A 19617-nucleotide genomic window follows, 5' to 3' on the forward strand; every position below is an offset into this window, starting at 1 on the left:
ATAAAGGGAGGTCCCATGCAGGGTCATCACTTCTGGAGTGCTGTAATAAAGAGTTAAGGTCACAGAGTGGCCTTGTCCCTGGAATGTGCCTCGTGTGGTTTCATGCTGTAGAGTAAGGACTTTATATCCAGAAGCAGGGGTCACAGTCTAAGGATAAGGGGTAAGTAATTTAGGACTGAGATGAGGAGAAACAACTTCACCCAGAGAATTGTGAACCTGTGGAATTCTCTACCATAGAAAGTTGTTGAGGCCAGTTCGTTAGATATATTCAAAAGGGAGTTAGATGTGGCCCTTACGGCTAAAGGGATCAAGGGGTATGGAGAGAAAGCAGGAATGGGGCACTGAAGTTGCATGATCAGCCATGATCATATTGAATGGCGGTGCAGGCTCGAAGGGCCGAATGGCCTACTCCTGCACCTATTTTCTATGTTTCTATGTTTGTTTATTTTGGTGTGATGCTGTCGGGTGGAATTTTAGATTGCACCACCTGGATTTTCCACAGGGGTTCTCCCATTTCCACCAAAGCTATGGTGGGAGGCTGGGGAATCCCTGTGGAAATCCTATCGCTGTGCGTTTCAGTGAATCTCCAACTGCCCATCATTCTCCTGCACCTATTTTCTATGTTTCTATGTTACTCTGTATTTAACAGAAACATTTATGCAGCATAAAGCTTTAAAACATTGATTTAAAAATGCTAAATATAATTAAGAAAATAGTCAGAACCAGTACAACCAGAGACAGTGTACAACATATTATGATAAAATGATTGAAATTGAGTACGATAAACAAAAGTCAAATAATTGCCAGAAAACACACAAATCTAAAAATTAAGGAAATGGAAATGTGAAAGCGAAGGAGCAGGTCTGTCAAAAGTCAATGAGAGAACATTTCAAATGAAGGCATGTAAAGAAGAATTTGAGATTATATGAAGCGCAGAGATTGCTACTGGTAATCCCCAGTGAGAGTTACACCACAAATATTATACCTGTTTTGTAAATTCCGACCCTGGGAAGATTGCAAGAAAGATTTATTAATGAGACGATGGGATCAAAAGTTCTAGAGCAAAAAAAAATCGCAGATCTATTTCCCACAAAACCAAGGGGAAATAAGAAACAGCTAGAAACTGACGGCTGTGAGAAACACACCGTCAATTCAGTGCAAAAATGATTTTGAAACCGGAGGAAGAATATTATTTAATACAGCCTTTTTAGTACTGCAATACCTTTTCTGTGAAATGCTTCAATTTTGCTTTTGTTTATTAACCTCATAATTCCTGATCATCTTAAAGGTTCAAAACAATTTCGGTTTTGAGGCCTTATGCTGTGGTTGATGTGGGTCCTATGGGAAGTATATGCTTCTTAAAAGCTTTAGCGATGGGAATATGGGGATAGATTTTCACGTGTCTGATTTCATCGAGCGGGAAACAAATGGTTCCAGCTCACCATGCACCCTATGTAAGGCAAGAATATCATAGCACACGGAATAAGAGAGACTCTTTTTAGATTACCTCAGCTACTGGATCTATCGCTTGCCTCCAAGGGATTTTTCTTGTCTTTGAAAGACACCAAAGCAGCACTAACACTAGACCTTATTTTACACTTTAAATGCCAAACAAGTTTATTGAGCAGTAAATGAACACATGAATAATAGCGGACACATAACATTTACTATGCTAGATTCTTGTTTCGTTCAAGATTAAAAATAGTCCATGACTGTAGTGCTGAAACTATTACCTCACCAACTACAGAAGTTGTTTGGTATATCTTTTTTCTTTCAAGAGGTCCTGTCTTTTTAAAGATTCCACATCAAACTTACTGATTTTGAAAAGTGCAGACCAGTAAATAACTAGAACTAAACAGTCATTTAAATAACTATTTGCTAAATTCAAAAAGTTGCAAATGAGAAACATATCTGATCACACAACAAGATTTGTATTTGAATTGATTGAGTTTGCTCCTCCCTCAAGCAAGCTGTTCAGTGATGAACCAAATAATCATCGTAACTGCCTAAAAGAATTAACTGTAAGTGAAGTCGGTTTTTCATCTCTGATGTACTGTGATAATAGCTTTCAAGACTGAGCTTGGTTGATTTTTGTTAGGCAAGGGTGTTAAGGGATATGGAACAAGCTGGGTAAAGAGAGCTGAGTTACAGATCAACCATAATCTAATTGAATGACTGAGCCGGCTTGATGGGCTGAATGGCCTGCTCCTGCACTTAATGATCCAATTTTCTTACATCCTGTACCTCTTGCTAGAAAACCCAGTATTCCTTAAAAATAACTTGTGGCCTGATTCACTTGAGGTACTATATTATTGTGTTATGAACCTGAATCCACCCAAATGCCTCTGCTCTTCTACATCACCCAACATCCTCCCTTGCAAAGGATAATTATTATTTTAAAATTTACTACTCCATCTGCCACATTTCATCCCTTTCTTCACCTTATCTTATAGCGTCCTTTGGTTCTCAGAATTATTTACTATGCCTCCTATTTTAACATAATCTGCAATTTTGGACAGCATCCCTTTTAACTCTAAATCTAAACATAGAAAATAGGTACAGGAGTAGGCCATTCGGCCCTTCGAGCCTGCACCACCATTCAATATGATCATGGCTGATCATGCAACTTCAGTACCCCATTCCTGCATTCTCTCCCTACCCCTTGATCCCTTTAGCCATAAGGGCCACATCTAACTCCCTCTTGAATATATCCAATGGACTGGACTCAACAACTTTCTGTGGTAGAGAATTCCATAGGTTCACAATTCTCTGGGTGAAAAAGTTTCTCCTCATCTCGGTCCTAAATGGCTTACCCCTTATCCTTAGACTGTGACCCCTGGTTCTGGACTTCCCCAACATCAGGAACATGCTTCTTGCATCTAACCTGTCCAATCCCGTCAGAATTTTATATGTTTCTATGAGGTCCCCTCTCATTCTTCTAAATTCCGGTGAATATAAGCCTAGTTGATCCAGTCTTTCTTCATATGTCAGTCCTGCCATCCAGGAATCAGTCTGGTGAACCTTCGCTGCACTCCCTCAATAGCAAGAATGTCCTTCCTCAGATTAGGAGACCAAAACTGTACACAATATTCCATGTGTGGCCTCACCAAGGCCCTGTACAACTGCAGTAAGACCTCCCTGCTCCTATACTCAAATCCTCTCGCTATGAAGGCCAACATGCCGTTTGCTTTCTTCACCGCCTGCTGTACCTGCATGCCTGCCTACTTTCAATGACTGATGTACCATGACACTCAGGTCTCGTTGCACCTCCCAGAGCAGTCCCATAACAGACCCCTGTAGAACACACCCAATGTTCCCTGTAAATTTTTGGGGGGGCCGCGCGGCCCATTCAAAATACCGTGCATGCGCAGTTTTTCTACATAAAAGCCATCAAACTGGCTGCACGGGACCCCTGCAGCACTGCGCAGCTTAACAGGAACATTGCTCGTACCCTTTAAACTTCTCCAATGATCTGTGTGGGTCATTGTTTAAAGACTTTCTGAAAGTTCACGTACACCAAGTCAACTGCATTCTCCCCATCGAGCACATCTGTCCTTAATGAGACTGCGACTATTTCCAATAGAGCAGAGAAGGCTAAGAGCAGATTTATGGTGGTTTTTAAAGTGATGAAGAATTTTGATAGAATGAATAGTGAAAGGGGTCCTTAGTTTAAAAGTTCCTCAGAGAGTTTCGGAGAAATGTCTCCATGCAGTTGGTCCGAATGGCCTCTTTCTGTGCTGTAAACGTCTACGGTCCTGTGGCTGATATAAGCATTCAGGGAAGACTGAAGTTAATAACAGTGACAAATTGGATGAAGCTTTCTTGAGAATTCTCATTTTTCTAACAATATTTCCAGTCACGTTGGCCATTTCGGGACCTAAATACCAAACCAAGAGGTTGAAGGAACTTGGCTGAAGTATTGGAATAATGCACAGGAATTGAATTAAAATCAGTTCAAACATAGCCATCTATGTGGGCACTCGAGCTGTAAGTAGGTGTTTTAATTCAGCTCCATCACACTTTCAAGCTGAGGAACTCCAGACGATGGATGCCTCTCCGGTGCCATTACTAACTAAGCAGACATTGACGACGAGATCTAACACCGCCTCCAGTGCGCCAGAGCAGCCTTCGGGCGCCTGAGTTAAAGAGTGTTCAAAGACCAGGCCCTCCAATATACCACCAAGCTCATGGTCTACAGGGCTGTAGTAATACCCGCCCCCCTGTATGGCTCAGAGGCATGGACGATGTACAGAAGACACCTCAAGTCGCTGGAGATGTATCACCAACGATGTCTCCGCAAGATTCTACAAATCCCCTGGGAGGACAGGCACACCAACATCAGCGTCCTCGTCCAGGCTAACATCCCCTGCATTGAAGCACTGACCACACTCGATCAGCTTCGCTGGGCAGGCCACATAGTTCGCATGCCAGACACGAGACTCCCAAAGCAAGTGCTCTACTCAGAGCTCCTTCATGGAAAACGAGCCAAAGGTGGGCCACGGAAACGTTACAAGGCCACCCTCAAAGCCTCCCTGATAAAGTGCAACATCACCACCGACACCCTGGCCAAAGATCGCTCTAAGTGGAGAAATTGCATCCGGGAGGGCGCTGAGCACTTTGAGTCTCAACGCCGTGAGCGTGCAGAGGTCAAGTGCAGGCAATGGAAGGAGCGTGCAGTAAACCGGTCCCACCCACCCCTTCCCTCAACGACTATCCGTCCCACTTGTGACAGGGTCTGTGGCTCTCGTATTGGACTGTTCAGCCACCAAAGAACTCACTTCAGGAGTGGAAGCAAGTCTTCCTCGATTTCGAGGGACTGCCTCTGATGATGACTATTGGACATGTAAGGATTCAGTCCGCTGTTACTGCAGGCTGGAGTTCTCGCCCAAAAGGGAAGATTGCAAAGGGTGGGGGGCGGAAAGGACTCCGGAGCCCCACATTGAGATGGGGAGAAACGGGCAATCTCAAGCATATAATTGGAGTTCTATTCCTTTTATAATCTGGTCCAACTTGTAATGGTTGTTCTTCCCTTGTTTTCAATATGATGAGCCTTAATTTCAGATTCACTCTTTCTCTCGAGAATAGTGGACCTGTGGCGTGAACGGCGATTCGCTGTGTCCCTTCACGCGAGAGCTGGACCTGCTTCTGGCTGAGGCGGAGATTACTTCGTACAAGAGGTACCTTTCCTCTAATGTAAACAGGGCCTCTGTGATCTCTTAGACTGCTTTTCCACGCGATTACATGGCTCTGGGTGGGCTGGGGAATGTATGTATTGTGATGCAGAAGGTATCAAAACATGTGTAGGAAAGACTGGATGGGTCCGTCTTTTCCTGTCTGTTATTTTTATATATTCGTAGGTTATATTCATACAAGCTGAACAGGATGTGCTTTAAAATGGTTTGTATTGCATTGTTTTGGGACCTTAAACAAATAATGATAGGAACTGAGTAAGATCGGTGCTAAGCACTCTGCCTTCAGCCCTAAACACTGAATTGGGAATGACTGTATTATTAGTCAATACAGATCTTTATCAAAGAAAAATGTAAACCTTGCCATGAGGAAACATTAACCTTTCCATAAGTTTTTATATTCTTATGTTGACAATGATAGAAATGATCAAATGAGGGAGTGCAGCGAAGGTTCACCAGACTGATTCCTGGGATGGCTGGACTGACATATGAGGAGAGCCTGGATCGGCTAGGCTTATATTCACTGGAGTTCAGAAGAATGAGAAGGGATCTCATAGAAACATATAAGATTCTGACGGCACTGGACAGGTTAGATGCAGGAAGACTGTTCCTGATGTTGGGGAAGTACAGAACCAGGGGTCACAGTCTAAGGATAAGGGGTAAGCCATTTAGGACTGAGATGAGGAGAAACTTCTTCACTCAGAGAGTGGTGAACCTATGGAATTCCCTACCGCAGAGAGTTGTTGATGCCAGTTTGTTGGATATATTCAAGAGGGAGTTAGATATGGCCCTTATAGCTAAAGGGATCAAGGGGTATGGAGAGAAAGCAGGAAAGGAGTACTGAGGTGAATGATCAGCCATGATCTTATTGAATGGTGGTGCAGGCTCGAAGGGCCGAATGGCCTACTCCTGCATCTATTTTCTATGTTTCTATGTTTCAAACATCATTTCGTACTATATCTCCCATGGTGCATCCATCTGCGTGATTGTGTAGAAAACACAAGATTAAGTTAGTTTGGAAATTGTACAATTCTCCCTTCACAGTTTGGTTTTTTGAGTTTTATTTCAGTAATCATTTTCTAGTCAGTTTTCTAGACAATTCCATTTACAAGCACAATTCTACAACTTAGATTTGAGTGATCTTAAATTGACCATGAAAAGGATTGGTTATATTTTTAAACTGAAATGTACTCAGTGCAGTTTTTAAACATTGCTCATATCTTGTTCTGAATGGAAATCTGACGCCTTTGCTCCACGCCTGAAGTCTGACAATCTGTTAGCGCCGTTGTAATCACTGCATTCAGATACATTTCCCAAATGTCGATTGTCTCCATCGCCAAAACACTTCTCTCATCATCAGCTCATTGGAGCACTTACCTTTTCAGAATAGTGCTCTGCTGGAAGAGGTGGATAGTCACACTGCTCTATCTTTTTACAGAGAGAAAAGAGATTCATTTTATCTCCATAGAATGGACTCTGGAGCGCGGCCATCTGAGATAGGAAGGAAGCAGAATAATGAATCATTTTAGACGATTACTTTTAGACGGGTCTTGCATTGTATTTTTCGAATCTGAAAAGCACTTACTTTCTATGGCAGTGAATCTCCACGGCACGAACATTAAAGTTGTCAATGTTTACACACGTCAGGCAGCCTTATAGGCGTGGAATTTCCCGTGTATTTGTGCCATGGGGCATAAAAGCTTGAGGGAACTCGAGCGCTGGCGTGTTACGCACATAATATCATTATGCCTGAATTTCCTCTGTTACATTACTCCCTTTCGCACTCATATTTTGCAGATGTCAATTTACGCCTAAATTCTGCCTTAACGCAATGTAAAAATTGCTCCCTGCACCCAAACGCATCTTGATTTGTTAAAATGTCGCCGTTCCTACACTGAAGAGCGGTGCAAGTGAATTTCCTGCAATTATTGCGGGTGTAAAATGACGCCCAGAATTTTAGACGCAGCAGGAGACAATTATTTTTCTGCCGTTTTATTACAATTTTCACGATTTAAAAAAAAAAAGCTCTTTACGGAGACCAGTACTATGGGCCCAAGTTTCCACACGATAAAAAACGGGCGCCCCTCCGAGCTGGGCGCCCATTTTTCGCGCCTAAAATGGCGCCGTAAAAAAAACGCGCGATTCTGGAGCGCCCTGCAGCTCCTTGTCGGTTTGGCGTGGCGCCCAGGGGGGCGGAGCCTACCACTCGCGCCGATTTTGTAAGTGGGAGGGGGCGGGTACCATTTAAATTAGTTTTTTTCCTGCCGGCAACGCTGCACGTGCGCGTTGGAGCGTTCGCGCATGCGCAGTGTGAAGGAAACATTGGCACTCGGCCATTTTTGTAGTTCTTTGTAGCTGTTTAATTTTTGAACATTTTTTAATAAAAGCACATTGCCATCAGCACATCAGCACTGAGGCTTCCTGCAGCCTTCTCACTGTCTCCTTCCCCCCCCCCCCGCTGCGGGAACGAACGGCTGCCTCCTCCTCCCCCCCCCCCGCGGGAACGAATGCCTGCAGCATTCTCCGTGGCTGAAGCACTTTCACACAGGTAGGAAGATGGTTTATTTAATCTTTTCTTTGCTTATAAATGTTTATTCAGGTTGGATTTATTTGTATAATATTTGTAGAAGTATAAATAAGGATTTATTATAGAATTTAATGACTTCCCTTCCCCCCCCCCCCCCACCTCGTTCTGGACGCCTAATTTGTAACCTGCGCCTGATTTTTTTATGTGCAGACAAGGTTTTTTCAGTTCTACAAAAATTTTCACTTGCTCCATTCTAAGTTAGTTTGGAGTACGTTTTCACTGTGGAAATTTCAAATCAGGCGTCAGTGGCCGGACACGCCCCCTTTTGAAGAAAAAATTCTGTTCCAAAGTGGAACTGTTCTACCTGACTCGAACTGCAGAAAAAAAAATGTGGAGAATTGCGATTTCTAAGATAGTCCGTTCTCCACCAGTTGCTCCTAAAAAATCAGGCGCAAATCATGTGGAAACTTGGGCCCATAATGTGGGCTCCACGCATTCCTTGGGTTTCGATCATTTATGCTGATTTCCGCTTGTTTGTGCCAATTTTTACGTTGCGGTGTGCGTTAAGGCAGGAAATTTAGGCGTAAATTGACATCTGCAAAATATGAGCACGAAAGGGAGGAATGTTGGCTGTAACTTCCCAACTACATCCCCGCAGGAAATTCTAGCCCACAGTGACTGTCTGCAGATATGACGAAAGCCACAAGTAAACTTAGTCCATTTATAGATAGCAGGACATTGTTTGAACCTAGAATCCTGATATAGAAACATAAAAAATAGGTGCAGGAGTAGGCCATTCGGCCTTTCGAGCCTGCACCACCATTCATAAGAACATAAGAATTAGGAACAAGAGTAGGCCATCTAGCCCTTTGAGCCTGCTCCGCCATTCAACAAGATCATGGCTGATCTGGCCGTGGACTCAGCTCCACTTACCCGCCCGCTCCCCATAACACTTAATTCCCTTATTGGTTAAAAATCTATCTATCTGTGATTTGAATACATTCAATGAGCTAACCTCAACTGCTTCCTTGGGCAGAGAATTCCACAGATTCACAACCCTCTGGGAGAAGAAATTCCTTCTCAGCTCGGTTTTAAATTGGCTCCCCCGTATTTTGAGGCTGTACCCCCTAGTTCTAGTCTCCCCGACCAGTGGAAACAACCTCTCTGCCTCTATCTTGTCTATCCCTTTCATTATTTTGAATGTTTCTATAAGATCACCCCTCATCCTTCTGAACTCCAACGAGTAAAGACCCAGTCTACTCAATCTATCATCATAAGGTAACCCCCTCATCTCCGGAATCAGCCTAGTGAATAGTCTCTGTACCCCCTCCAAGGCTAGTATATCCTTCCTTAAGTAAGGTGACCAAAACTGCACGCAGTACTCCAGGTGTGGCCTTACCAATACCCTATACAGTTGCGGCAGGACCTCCCTGCTTTTGTACTCCATCCCTCTCGCAATGAAGGCCAACATTCCATTCACCTTCCTGATTACCTGCTGCACCTGCAAACTAACTTTTTGGGATTCATGCAAAAGGACCCCCAGGTCCCTCTGCACCGCAGCATGTTGTAATTTCTCCCCATTCAAATAATATTCCCTTTTACTGTTTTTTTCCCAAGGTGGATGACCTCACATTTTCCGACATTGTATTCCATCTGCCAAACCTTAGCCCATTCGCTTAACCTATCTAAATCCTTTTGCAGCCTCTCTGTCCTCTACACAACTGGCTTTCCCACTAATCTTTGTGTCATCTGCAAATTTTGTTACACTACACTCTGTCCCCTCTTCCAGGTCATCTATGTATATTGTAAACAGTTGTGGTCCCAGCACCGATCCCTGTGGCACACCACTAACCACTGATTTCCAACCCGAAAAGGACCCATTTATCCCGACTCTCTGCGTTCTGTTAGCCAGTCAATTCTCTATCCATGCTAATACATTTCCTCTGACTCCGTGTACCTTTATCTTCTGCAGTAACCTTTTGTGTGGCACCTTATCGAATGCCTTTTGGAAATCTAAACACACCACATCCATCAGTACACCTTTATCCACCATGCTCGTTATATCCTCAAAGAATTCCAGTAAATTAGTTAAACATGATTTCCCCTTCATGAATCCATGTTGCGTCTGCTTGATTGCACTATTCCTATCTAGATGTTCCGCTATTTCTTCCTTAATGATAGCTTCAAGCATTTTCCCCAATACAGATGTTAAACTAACCGGCCTATAGTTACCTGCCTTTTGTCTGCCCCCTTTTTTAAACAGAGGCATTACATTAGCTGCTTTCCAATCCGCTGGTACCTCCCCAGAATCCAGAGAATTTTGGAAGATTATAACGAATGCATCTGCTATAACTTCTGCCATCTCTTTTAATACCCTGGGATGCATTTCATCAGGACCAGGGGACTTGTCTACCTTGAGTCCCATTAGCCTGTCCAGCACTACCTCCCTAGTGATAGTGATTGTCTCAAGATCCTCCCTTCCCACATTCCCGTGACCAGCAATTTTTGGCATGGTTTTTGTGTCTTCCACTGTGAAGACGGAAGCAAAATAATTGTTTAAGGTCTCAGCCATTTCCACATTTCCCATTATTAAATCCCCCTTCTCATCTTCTAAGGGACCAACATTTACTTTAGTCACTCTCTTCCGTTTTATATATCGGTAAAAGCTTTTACTATCTGTTTTTATGTTTTGCACAAGTTTACTTTCGTAATCTATCTTTTCTTTCTTTATTGCTTTCTTAGTCATTCTTTGCTGTCATTTAAAATTTTCCCAATCTTCTAGTTTCCCACTAACCTTGGCCACCTTATATGCATTGGTTTTTAATTTGATACTCTCCTTTATTTCCTCGGTTATCCACGGCTGGTTATCCCTTCTCTTACCACCCTTCTTTTTCACTGGAATATATTTTTGTTGAGCACTATGAAAGAGCTCCTTAAAAGTCCTCCACTGTTCCTCAATTGTGCCACCGTTTAGTCTGTGTTCCCAGTCTACTTTAGCCAACTCTGCCCTCATTGCACTGTAGTCCCCTTTGTTTAAGCATCGTACTCTAGTTTCTGACACAACTTCGTCATCCTCAATCTGTATTACAAATTCAACCATACGTTTCCATAATATATTATATACACTCACACACACGTTTCATTTGGATATTTTACAGCATATAGGTAAGAAATGTCCATATATACAATGACAGCAGGCTGTTATTATGGTACCTTATGGAAAGAAATAAAGGTCATAAGGAGCTTCTCTGATGGCATAGTAAGTAAAGGAACCACCGAGTGCAGCACTGCACCACACAAACCAGGATCAAGCTCGAGTCTGTGCTGAATTTGCTTATCTGAGTTAGGGCACTGATGCTGCCCTCAGTGTCTCAATACTAGGGAGGACACAAATCAGCCAGGGTTTTCATTTACCATCTGCTGACCCTTGCTGAAAAGTGGGCAAAAATGAATGTTAGATTAGAACAAGAGTAACCGCGATGTTAGAAACATAGAAACATAGAAAATAGGTGCAGGAGCAGGCCATTCAGCCCTTCTAGCCTGCACCGCCATTCAATGAGTTCATGGCTGAACATGAAACTTCAGTACCCCCTTCCTGCTTTCACGCCATACCCCTTGATCCCCCGAGTAGTAAGGACTTCATCTAACTCCCTTTTGAATATATTTAGTGAATTGGCCTCAACTACTTTCTGTGGTAGAGAATTCCACAGGTTCACCACTCTCTGGGTGAAGAAGTTTCTCCTTATCTCGGTCCTAAATGGCTTACCCCTTATCCTTAGACTGTGACCCCTGGTTCTGGACTTCCCCAACATTGGGAACATTCTTCCTGCATCCAACCTGTCCAAACCCGTCAGAATTTTAAACGTTTCTATGAGGGCCCCTCTCACTCTTCTGAACTCCAGTGAATACAAGCCCAGTTGATCCAGTCTTTCTTGATAGGTCAGTCCCACCATCCCGGGAATCAGTCTGGTGAATCTTCGCTGCACTCCCTCAATAGCAAGAATGTCCTTCCTCAAGTTAGGAGACCAAAACTGTACACAATACTCCAGGTGTGGCCTCACCAAGGCCCTGTACAACTGTAGCAACACCTCCCTGCCCCTGTACTCAAATCCCCTCGCTATGAAGGCCAACATGCCATTTGCTTTCTTAACCGCCTGCTGTACCTGCATGCCAACCTTCAATGACTGATGTACCAGGTCTCGTTGCACCTCTCCTTTTCCTAATCTGTCACCATTCAGATAATAGTCTGTCTCTCTGTTTTTACCACCAAAGTGGATAACCTCACATTTATCCACATTATACTTCATCTGCCATACATTTGCCCACTCACCTAACCTATCCAAGTCACTCTGCAGCCTCATAGCATCCTCCTCGCAGCTCACACTGCCACCCAACTTAGTGTCATCCGCAAATTTGGAGATACTACATTTAATCCCCTCGTCTAAATCATTAATGTACAATGTAAACAACTGGGGCCCCAGCACAGAACCCTGCGGTACCCCACTAGTCACTGCCTGCCATTCCGAAAAGTACCCATTTACTCCTACTCTTTGCTTCCTGTCTGACAACCAGTTCTCAATCCACGTCAGCACACTACCCCCAATCCCATGTGCTTTAACTTTGCACATTAATCTCCTGTGTGGGACCTTGTCGAAAGCCTTCTGAAAGTCCAAATATACCACATCAACTGGTACTCCTTTGTCCACTTTATTGGAAACATCCTCCAAAAATTCCAGAAGATTTGTCAAGCATGATCTCCCTTTCACAAATCCATGCTGACTTGGACCTATCATGTCACCATTTTCCAAATGCGCTGCTATGACATCCTTAATAATTGATTCCATCATTTTACCCACTACTGAGGTCAGGCTGATGTTGATGCCTTCCATGGTCCAATAGCTTCCCGTGGGAAGAACAATGACTTGGGTGATGTACAAGAAGGTTGCCTGCATCCTATGGAACCATAAGGCACCAAGAATCAGAGCCTTCCAGAGAGATGGAGAGAAAATTGCACGTCCCGCTTTGGTCTTCCGACTTCCTGCTGCCGCTAACCAACCACAGGCAGTGTAAGGCCCAACGCAGCCGTTTCAAATGCCATATAAGGAATCCTCAGCTGTTCTCGGGGAAAGCTGTATGGGGCTTTTGGAGACATTTTTTTCTTGCAGTAGCTTGTGAGTTTTTTGACCTTCAAGGATTTGAAAGTGTTTGCAGTCACAATTGTAGGTTCCGAATTGTTACGGGCTAATTGCGGACATCATCTGATGGGTGTGTCTAAGGCACTTCAGAGTTCTGGATCGACTAGGCTTATAGCCACTGGAATTTAGAAGAATGAGAGGAGATCTTATAGAAACATATAAAATTCTGATGGGATTGGACAGGTTAGATGCAGAAAGAATGTTCCCGATGTTGGGGAAGTCCAAAACCAGGGGTCACTGTCTAAGGGGTAAGCCATTTAGGACCGAGATGAGGAGAAACTTCTTCACCCAGAGATGATTCACTAGGCTGATTCCGGAGATGAGGGGGTTACCTTATGATGATAGATTGAGTAGACTGGGTCTTTACTCGTTGGAGTTCAGAAGGATGAGGGGTGATCTTATAGGAACATTTAAAGTAATGAAAGGGATAGACAAGATAGAGGCAGAGAGGTTGTTTCCACTGGTCGGGGAGACTAGAACTAGGGGGTACAGCCTCAAAATACGGGGGAGCCAATTTAAAACCGAGTCGAGAAGGAATTTCTTCTCCCAGAGGGTTGTGAATCTGTGGAATTCTCTGCCCAAGGAAGCAGTTGAGGCTAGTTCATTGAATGTATTCAAGTCTCAGACAGATAGATTTTTAACCAATAAGGGAATTAAGGGTTACGGAGAGCGGGTGGGTAAGTGGAGCTGACAGATCAGCCATGATCTTGTTGAATGGCAGAGCAGGCTCGAGGGGCTAGATGGCCTACTCCTGTTCCTAATTCTTATGTTCTTATGTTATGTTCTTATGTTCACTCAGAGAATTGTGAACCTGTGGAATTCTCTACCACAGAAAGTTGTTGAAGCCAGTTAGATATATGCAAAAGGGAGTTAGATGTAGCCCTTATGGCTAAAGGGATCAAGGGGTATGGAGAGAAAGCAGCAATGGGGTACTGAAGTTGCATGATCAGCCATGATCATATTGAATGGTGGTGCAGGCTCGAAGGGCCGAATGGCCTACTCCTGCACCTATTTTCTATGTTTCTCTATCAGACCGTTGAAGGAGTGTGATCTCACCAGGGCCGGAAGTTTTCCCCTCTGTGCAGCAGTCCACGCTCCTGCCTCTCCGCCCCCCACTTCAATAAAACCAAATGGAACATTCCTTATTTTACTTTCTCACTGGGGGTTTGCTTCTGCAGGGCCTAAAATATCCATCAAAAACGCTACTGCCTCAAGTACGATGTCCAATAGCCACGGCACTGATTCAACTCTTAAATTAATCTTCTCAATACTTGCTACAATTGGGAATAGCTTTGCCAGTTGAGATTTTGCTATCCTAAGTAATAATTGCATTGATTACATGGACTTTTGCCATTTACAGAGTTGAAAACAGCTGCCATCGCCAACAGACCTGCCCCAAACATCAGCATGTAGAGAATGTTCATTCCTTAACTGAAACTGTAGGTGCACTGAGAGCGTCCATGGGTACTGGCCCTTTGTGTTTGGGTCTTTGGAGTTATCTGCATTAAGCAGAAGCAGATCACAGTACACAGATGAACTTAACATAAATGACCATTTCTGAATATAGTCATTCATCCCACGTTCTGTCACTTACCTCACAGTATGTTCTATAACTATTGCACAGTGTGACTTGGATATTATCAGTGAGTTGCTTTTATAGGTGCAGCGTCGAGAATCTGGGACCGAGGCCGTTCCGGATTCCGGGCTTTTCTGGAATTTCGATCGTCTTTCTGATGTCACGAATCCAGAAACACTCAAGCCCAGGTTTGGGTATTTATGGATTTTGGAACATCAGAAAGTGGGGGGGGGGGGGGGGGGAGGTGAGGAGAGAGAGAGAGAGAGAGAGAGAGAGAGGGTTGGGGTCCGCCGAGGAAAGCGGGTCGGGGCCCTGCTGAGGAGGAGATGATAGGGCGGGCCCCACCCAGTGAAGGTGCTGTTCGGGTGGGCCCTGCCGCGGAGGAGATGTTCTGGCAGGCCCCGCCATGGAGGAGATGTTCTGGCGGGCCCCACCATGGAGGAGATGATCGGGCGGGCCCCACCACGGAGGAGATGTTCGGGCGGGCCCCGCCACGGAGGAGGTGTTCGGGCGGGCCCCGCCGCGGAGGAGGTGTTCGGGCGGGCCCCGCCGCGGAGGAGGTGTTCAGGCAGGCCGGCGGTGTTGTTACATTTCTCCTGGCTTAGTTTATCAGTTATTTCCGTGTACACAACAGGCAACGAGGCCCCGAGGTAAGAGCAGCGGGGCAGAAGCGAGCGACGAGGTAAGGGCAGCGGCGGCGAGGCCTGAGGTCAGGAAGCAGCGGGGCTCTGAGGTTGTCAGGGTCGGCAGGTCCGGATTCCGGAACATTTTACGGATTCCGAACGACCCTGCCACCGATCGGGCCGGATTCCGGAACTACGGATTTTCGACGCTGCACCTGTATTACAAAGACTTATATGCCAGACTAACCACAATCATCAGTCAAATACAGGGTAGAGAATGAACCAAGGGATCACACAGGCTTAAAGTAAAACTTAGCAATGCGTGGATCACGATTTGATGGTTCTTAAGCGATATTAGTGCAATTTTATTTAGAAATCTATTTCTACCTAGACAGGTAATCCTAGCTGGAAACAGCAGTCTTCAGTGTGACATATAATAGTGAGAGGCAGAAACAGTCGTGAGAATGGGAGGGAAAGATGGTGATTTAGTGGATTTGGAGATAGTCCAACTTCCACTTTTTGCAAGTAGGGGCTAATTTCCCGCCTCGCACCCCTTCCCCAAGCCCCTTGTGCACAAGTGCGCTGTACCTGCCCAGGCTGAGTAACACCTAAACCTGCTGGGAGGAGGGCCATTAATTTGATACAGTGCAGTGCAGGCCAGCCCCTTGGGAGGACCTTGTGTCAGGATTTGAGGGTGAAAACAGAAATGCGCTGCAGGCTTCTGTTGCCTACGGCTGTGGGCCTGGCTACCACCCTCGGGCCCTGGTAGTTGCCATATCCAGTTATAAAGCTCCAGTGTCTGGCTTCTATATAGCTCCATATATTCGCCTGAAAGCATCCCCCAAATTGAGTCTCCTAAAACTCCCATGAAGAATTTATAGCACTATCATTATCAGAACCTTTAAAGTCAAATACAGAGATTCAATAAAGCATTCTCCACACAGATACTCCAAATCCCTTGCATACAAAGCTTTCAGTACTCTCCCACAGAGATACTAGAAAAGCCCTTGATCAAATTAATTATATTACAGCAATTGGTAAAATGTGAAGTAAGATACTGCAGACTGATTTCTAGTTAACTGAATATTTGATTTAGAGTATTAACTATATGTGTGGTGTGGGGTACATAATATACGAGTGACATTGAGCAGCAGTGACGTGCTATATTAGCCAAAGGAGGGCAGCGGAAACGTTACAAGGACACCCTTAAAGCCTCCTTGGTAAAGTGCGACATCCCCACTGACACCTGTTAGTCCCTGGCCAAAGACCGCCTGATATGGGGAAAGTGCATCTGGGAGGGCATCGAGCTCTTCGAATCTCAACGCCGGGAGCATGAAGAGGTCAGGCGCAGGCAACAGAAGGAGCGTGCGGCAAACCAGTCCCACCCACCCCTTCCCTCGACGAATGTCTGTCCCACCTGTAACAGGGTCTGTGACTCTCGTATTGGGCTGTTAAGCCACCAAAGAACTCATTAAGGAGTGGAAGCAAGTCTTCCTCGATTTCAAGCGACTGCCTATGATGATGATGATATTAGCAATAGGAGGTAAGGTATTAACTGTATCAGGAGTGGGGTTTACTTATTCTTTTTTCGAACATATTTTTAACAGATTTATTGAGCCCTCCGACCCCTCATGAGTTTCCAGCTCCCCACATCAGCTAATTCTCTTTATATTTCCTTCAGTTGTATCTTGCCTTTCATTATCTGCTTTCTTTTAAAGTACTGATCTCTATATTTGCCATTTAGACAAATGTTCTGCTGGTATCTAGGAGTTACTCATCCAACATTGTCCAATACAGACCAAAGCTGGAAGCCTAACGTTCCACAATGGTGACCACAGGATCGTTATTAAGCCATGAACCATCCAACCTACATGCACAAGACTGGAAACACGATTTTGAATTCTGAAAATGATACAAAAATGTATGCATCAAATATATTGTCCGTTTTCTCCGCGGATGCGAGAAAAGTTGCCCATTTTGTGAAGACTGAGTCTTTCTACATCTTGTTTGGAGGTAACTACACCTGATGCCAGCTGAAACGTGCAATATCATTACTGCTAAAAACAAATAACTTGCATTTATATAGCACTTTTCATGACCTCAATGTCCCAAAGCACTTTACTAAGGTACTTTTGAAATGTAGTCACTGTTGGAATGTAGAAAACATGGCATCCAATTTATGCACAGCAAGCTCCCACAAAGCAATGAAATAAATGATCAGAACATCTGGCGGTTGAAGAATAAATGTTGGCTCATCATCATCATCATAGGCAGTCCCTCGAAGCGAGGATGACTTGCTTCCACGCCAAAAAGGGATGAGTTCACAGGTGTTTCAATGAAGGACCTAATATTCCAGATCCCGAACTACATCCTGAAGGGTGGAAGATGCCTGTGCGTGGATTTTTTAACGTGTGGTGGCCGTTGCACACCAGCCACCACATGGACTTGACAGAGCTAGGTCTTGGTCCAGTGGCAAGGGTTACCCAAGACTAACTGGAGACCAGCTCTGCTGCACGGACCTAGTGCGCGCACACATATCGCAGTGTGGGCTGGCCCGTGCTGCCCCTGGGCCCTCGCCTCTTCTGGGCCCCAGACTCACGCCTCTCCTGGGCCCCGGTCATTTCCTTCTACAAACTCTTGCTGCTCCTTCACCCCTCCTGCTGTGCCTGCCCACACTGCAATCAGCGACCTGGCTTCGCAGCCGTCGCCCTCCTGCAGCAGCACGCACTGCTCCCTGCAGTGGTATGCCGCCGCACGCTGCTCCCTCCAATGGCCTCGGTCCGCTGATGGTTGTACAAGCCAGGACCGCGTCTGGCTAGGACACCAGGAGAACTCCCCTGTTCTTCTTCAAATAGTGCAATAGGATCTTTTACATGCACATGAGGGAGCAGACGGGGCGTCGGTTTAAAGTCTCATCCAAAAGACAGCACCTCCGACAGTGCAGCACTCCCTCGGTACTGCAGTGGGGCTTGAACCCATGACCATCAGACTCAGAGCTGAGAGTGTTACCACTGAGCCAAGCCTGAAATTTAAATTGCAACCAATTAGCTGTTCGCCCAGTTTCCTGGCTGGAGGAAGTAATGTGTGGGGACTAACACATGGAAAACGCGAAAAATAGAAATACAGTAACGTTCTCCATATAAATTCCAAAATAAGAAAGTCACTATAATTTGTACGTTTTACTTTCTCTGTAATTAAGAAATGTTATTGAGCCAATTGGATGGAACGTTCAAGCTCTTTCCACAATCATTCACAGACTCTTGTTGCAAATTACAGTTATGGACTTGGTTCTTTCCAATTGGTGCACGTAATCCAGGTGTTGTGATACATCCATCGGAAGTACAACATCTGGCACTGTGACTAGTTCAGACTTTGGACCTCCTTGACTGATTCTAAAAATAATTGCAAAAGCACTGCTGCATTTACATACTGAGGAGCCAACAGTACTAATGGGGGTCTATCTTCAGGAGTCAAGATTCAGCAGTATGCAGGCTCAGTAAGCAAGAGGTATGTCATCGCAGCAGGCAGCCCACACAGTGCCTCAGCTGCTTATTAATCCATAATGTGATTCAAGTGCTTCTTGTCACTCTCACTCACTGTCACATACAGAGCCATATAATGGAATAATACCTCACTCTAATGAATCACCACTGGATAATTGTTGATATTATCTACTCTGTTTAGAGTGTTCATGCAAACTGCTTGCTCAGACCTGTGACACCTCTCATCTTATGATTTTTTTTTTTTTTGCATGGCAGCTGAAGTTGATGTAACTTACTGTTTTTAATAAGGTATTATTTGATAATTGCTTTAACCTTTCACCCCGGGATGTGTCTTTTGCTCATTAGCATGCACTGCAAGTGCCAGCCAAAGGGTGCTGCTGTCTTGCTGCTGACAGTCGCTGCCACCTCATGTCAGTGCTCAAAGACGGCCACAGCCTCTGCTATCGCTTTGCAAATGATAAGTAGCACTGACAGAAAATTAGCTGTATGGTAATGAGCATGTTCTTTAACCCTTCAAGCATGCTGCGTGTAAAGAGCTCGACTGCCCTTAGGCATTTAATGCACACAGCTGGCTGACTCTAAAGCTGAAGATTCGCACAAACTCAGTTTAAAGCGACAGAGTTCCATTTTCCATTCGAGATGGCTGAAATTTAACCCTTTCAACACTTACGAGCAAATCGTTATTTATATTTAAGATTTAAGAATCGTGGGAGCTTTTTTTTTTGAAGCCCAATGTAACATGTTTTTGAGTAATGATGGCTTGCATATTTCCCCAGTGCTGCTGTAACGTTTAGCACTACAAATTTTAGAGAGAATTATTTTCCCAGATGTTCCACGCGTCCCCTGAAAGCTGCAAAGGGAATTCAGTACTTCACAACTGCAAACCACCTCGTCATAATATTTAAGGTGTTTGAAATTGCTTTTTATTGCAGCAATGTGTGTATTGACGGCCTCAATTCGAAATCAGCTGAGTAAGGCAGAGGTCGCTGATGCTGTTAGATGGG

At 44.6% G+C, this 19617-nt stretch overlaps 1 protein-coding gene across 10 annotated transcripts in view; it reads right to left on the reverse strand.

Moving 5' to 3' along the window:
* Positions 1–19617, reverse strand: part of LOC139232464 (serine/threonine-protein kinase Nek6-like) — a 337407-nt gene that overhangs the window by 15984 nt on the left and 301806 nt on the right. For 9 of the 10 annotated variants that reach the window (XM_070862692.1, XM_070862681.1, XM_070862682.1 and 6 more), the window contains one exon: positions 6567–6680. The exons of the other annotated variant lie outside the window; for it this stretch is intronic. In XM_070862692.1, coding sequence (XP_070718793.1) covers positions 6567–6680 — 114 coding nt within the window. The remainder of the gene's footprint in view (positions 1–6566; positions 6681–19617) is intronic. 10 annotated transcript variants of the gene reach the window in all.

Source organism: Pristiophorus japonicus, chromosome 20 (genome assembly GCF_044704955.1).
Source record: "Pristiophorus japonicus isolate sPriJap1 chromosome 20, sPriJap1.hap1, whole genome shotgun sequence".
Taxonomy (NCBI): domain Eukaryota; kingdom Metazoa; phylum Chordata; class Chondrichthyes; family Pristiophoridae; genus Pristiophorus; species Pristiophorus japonicus.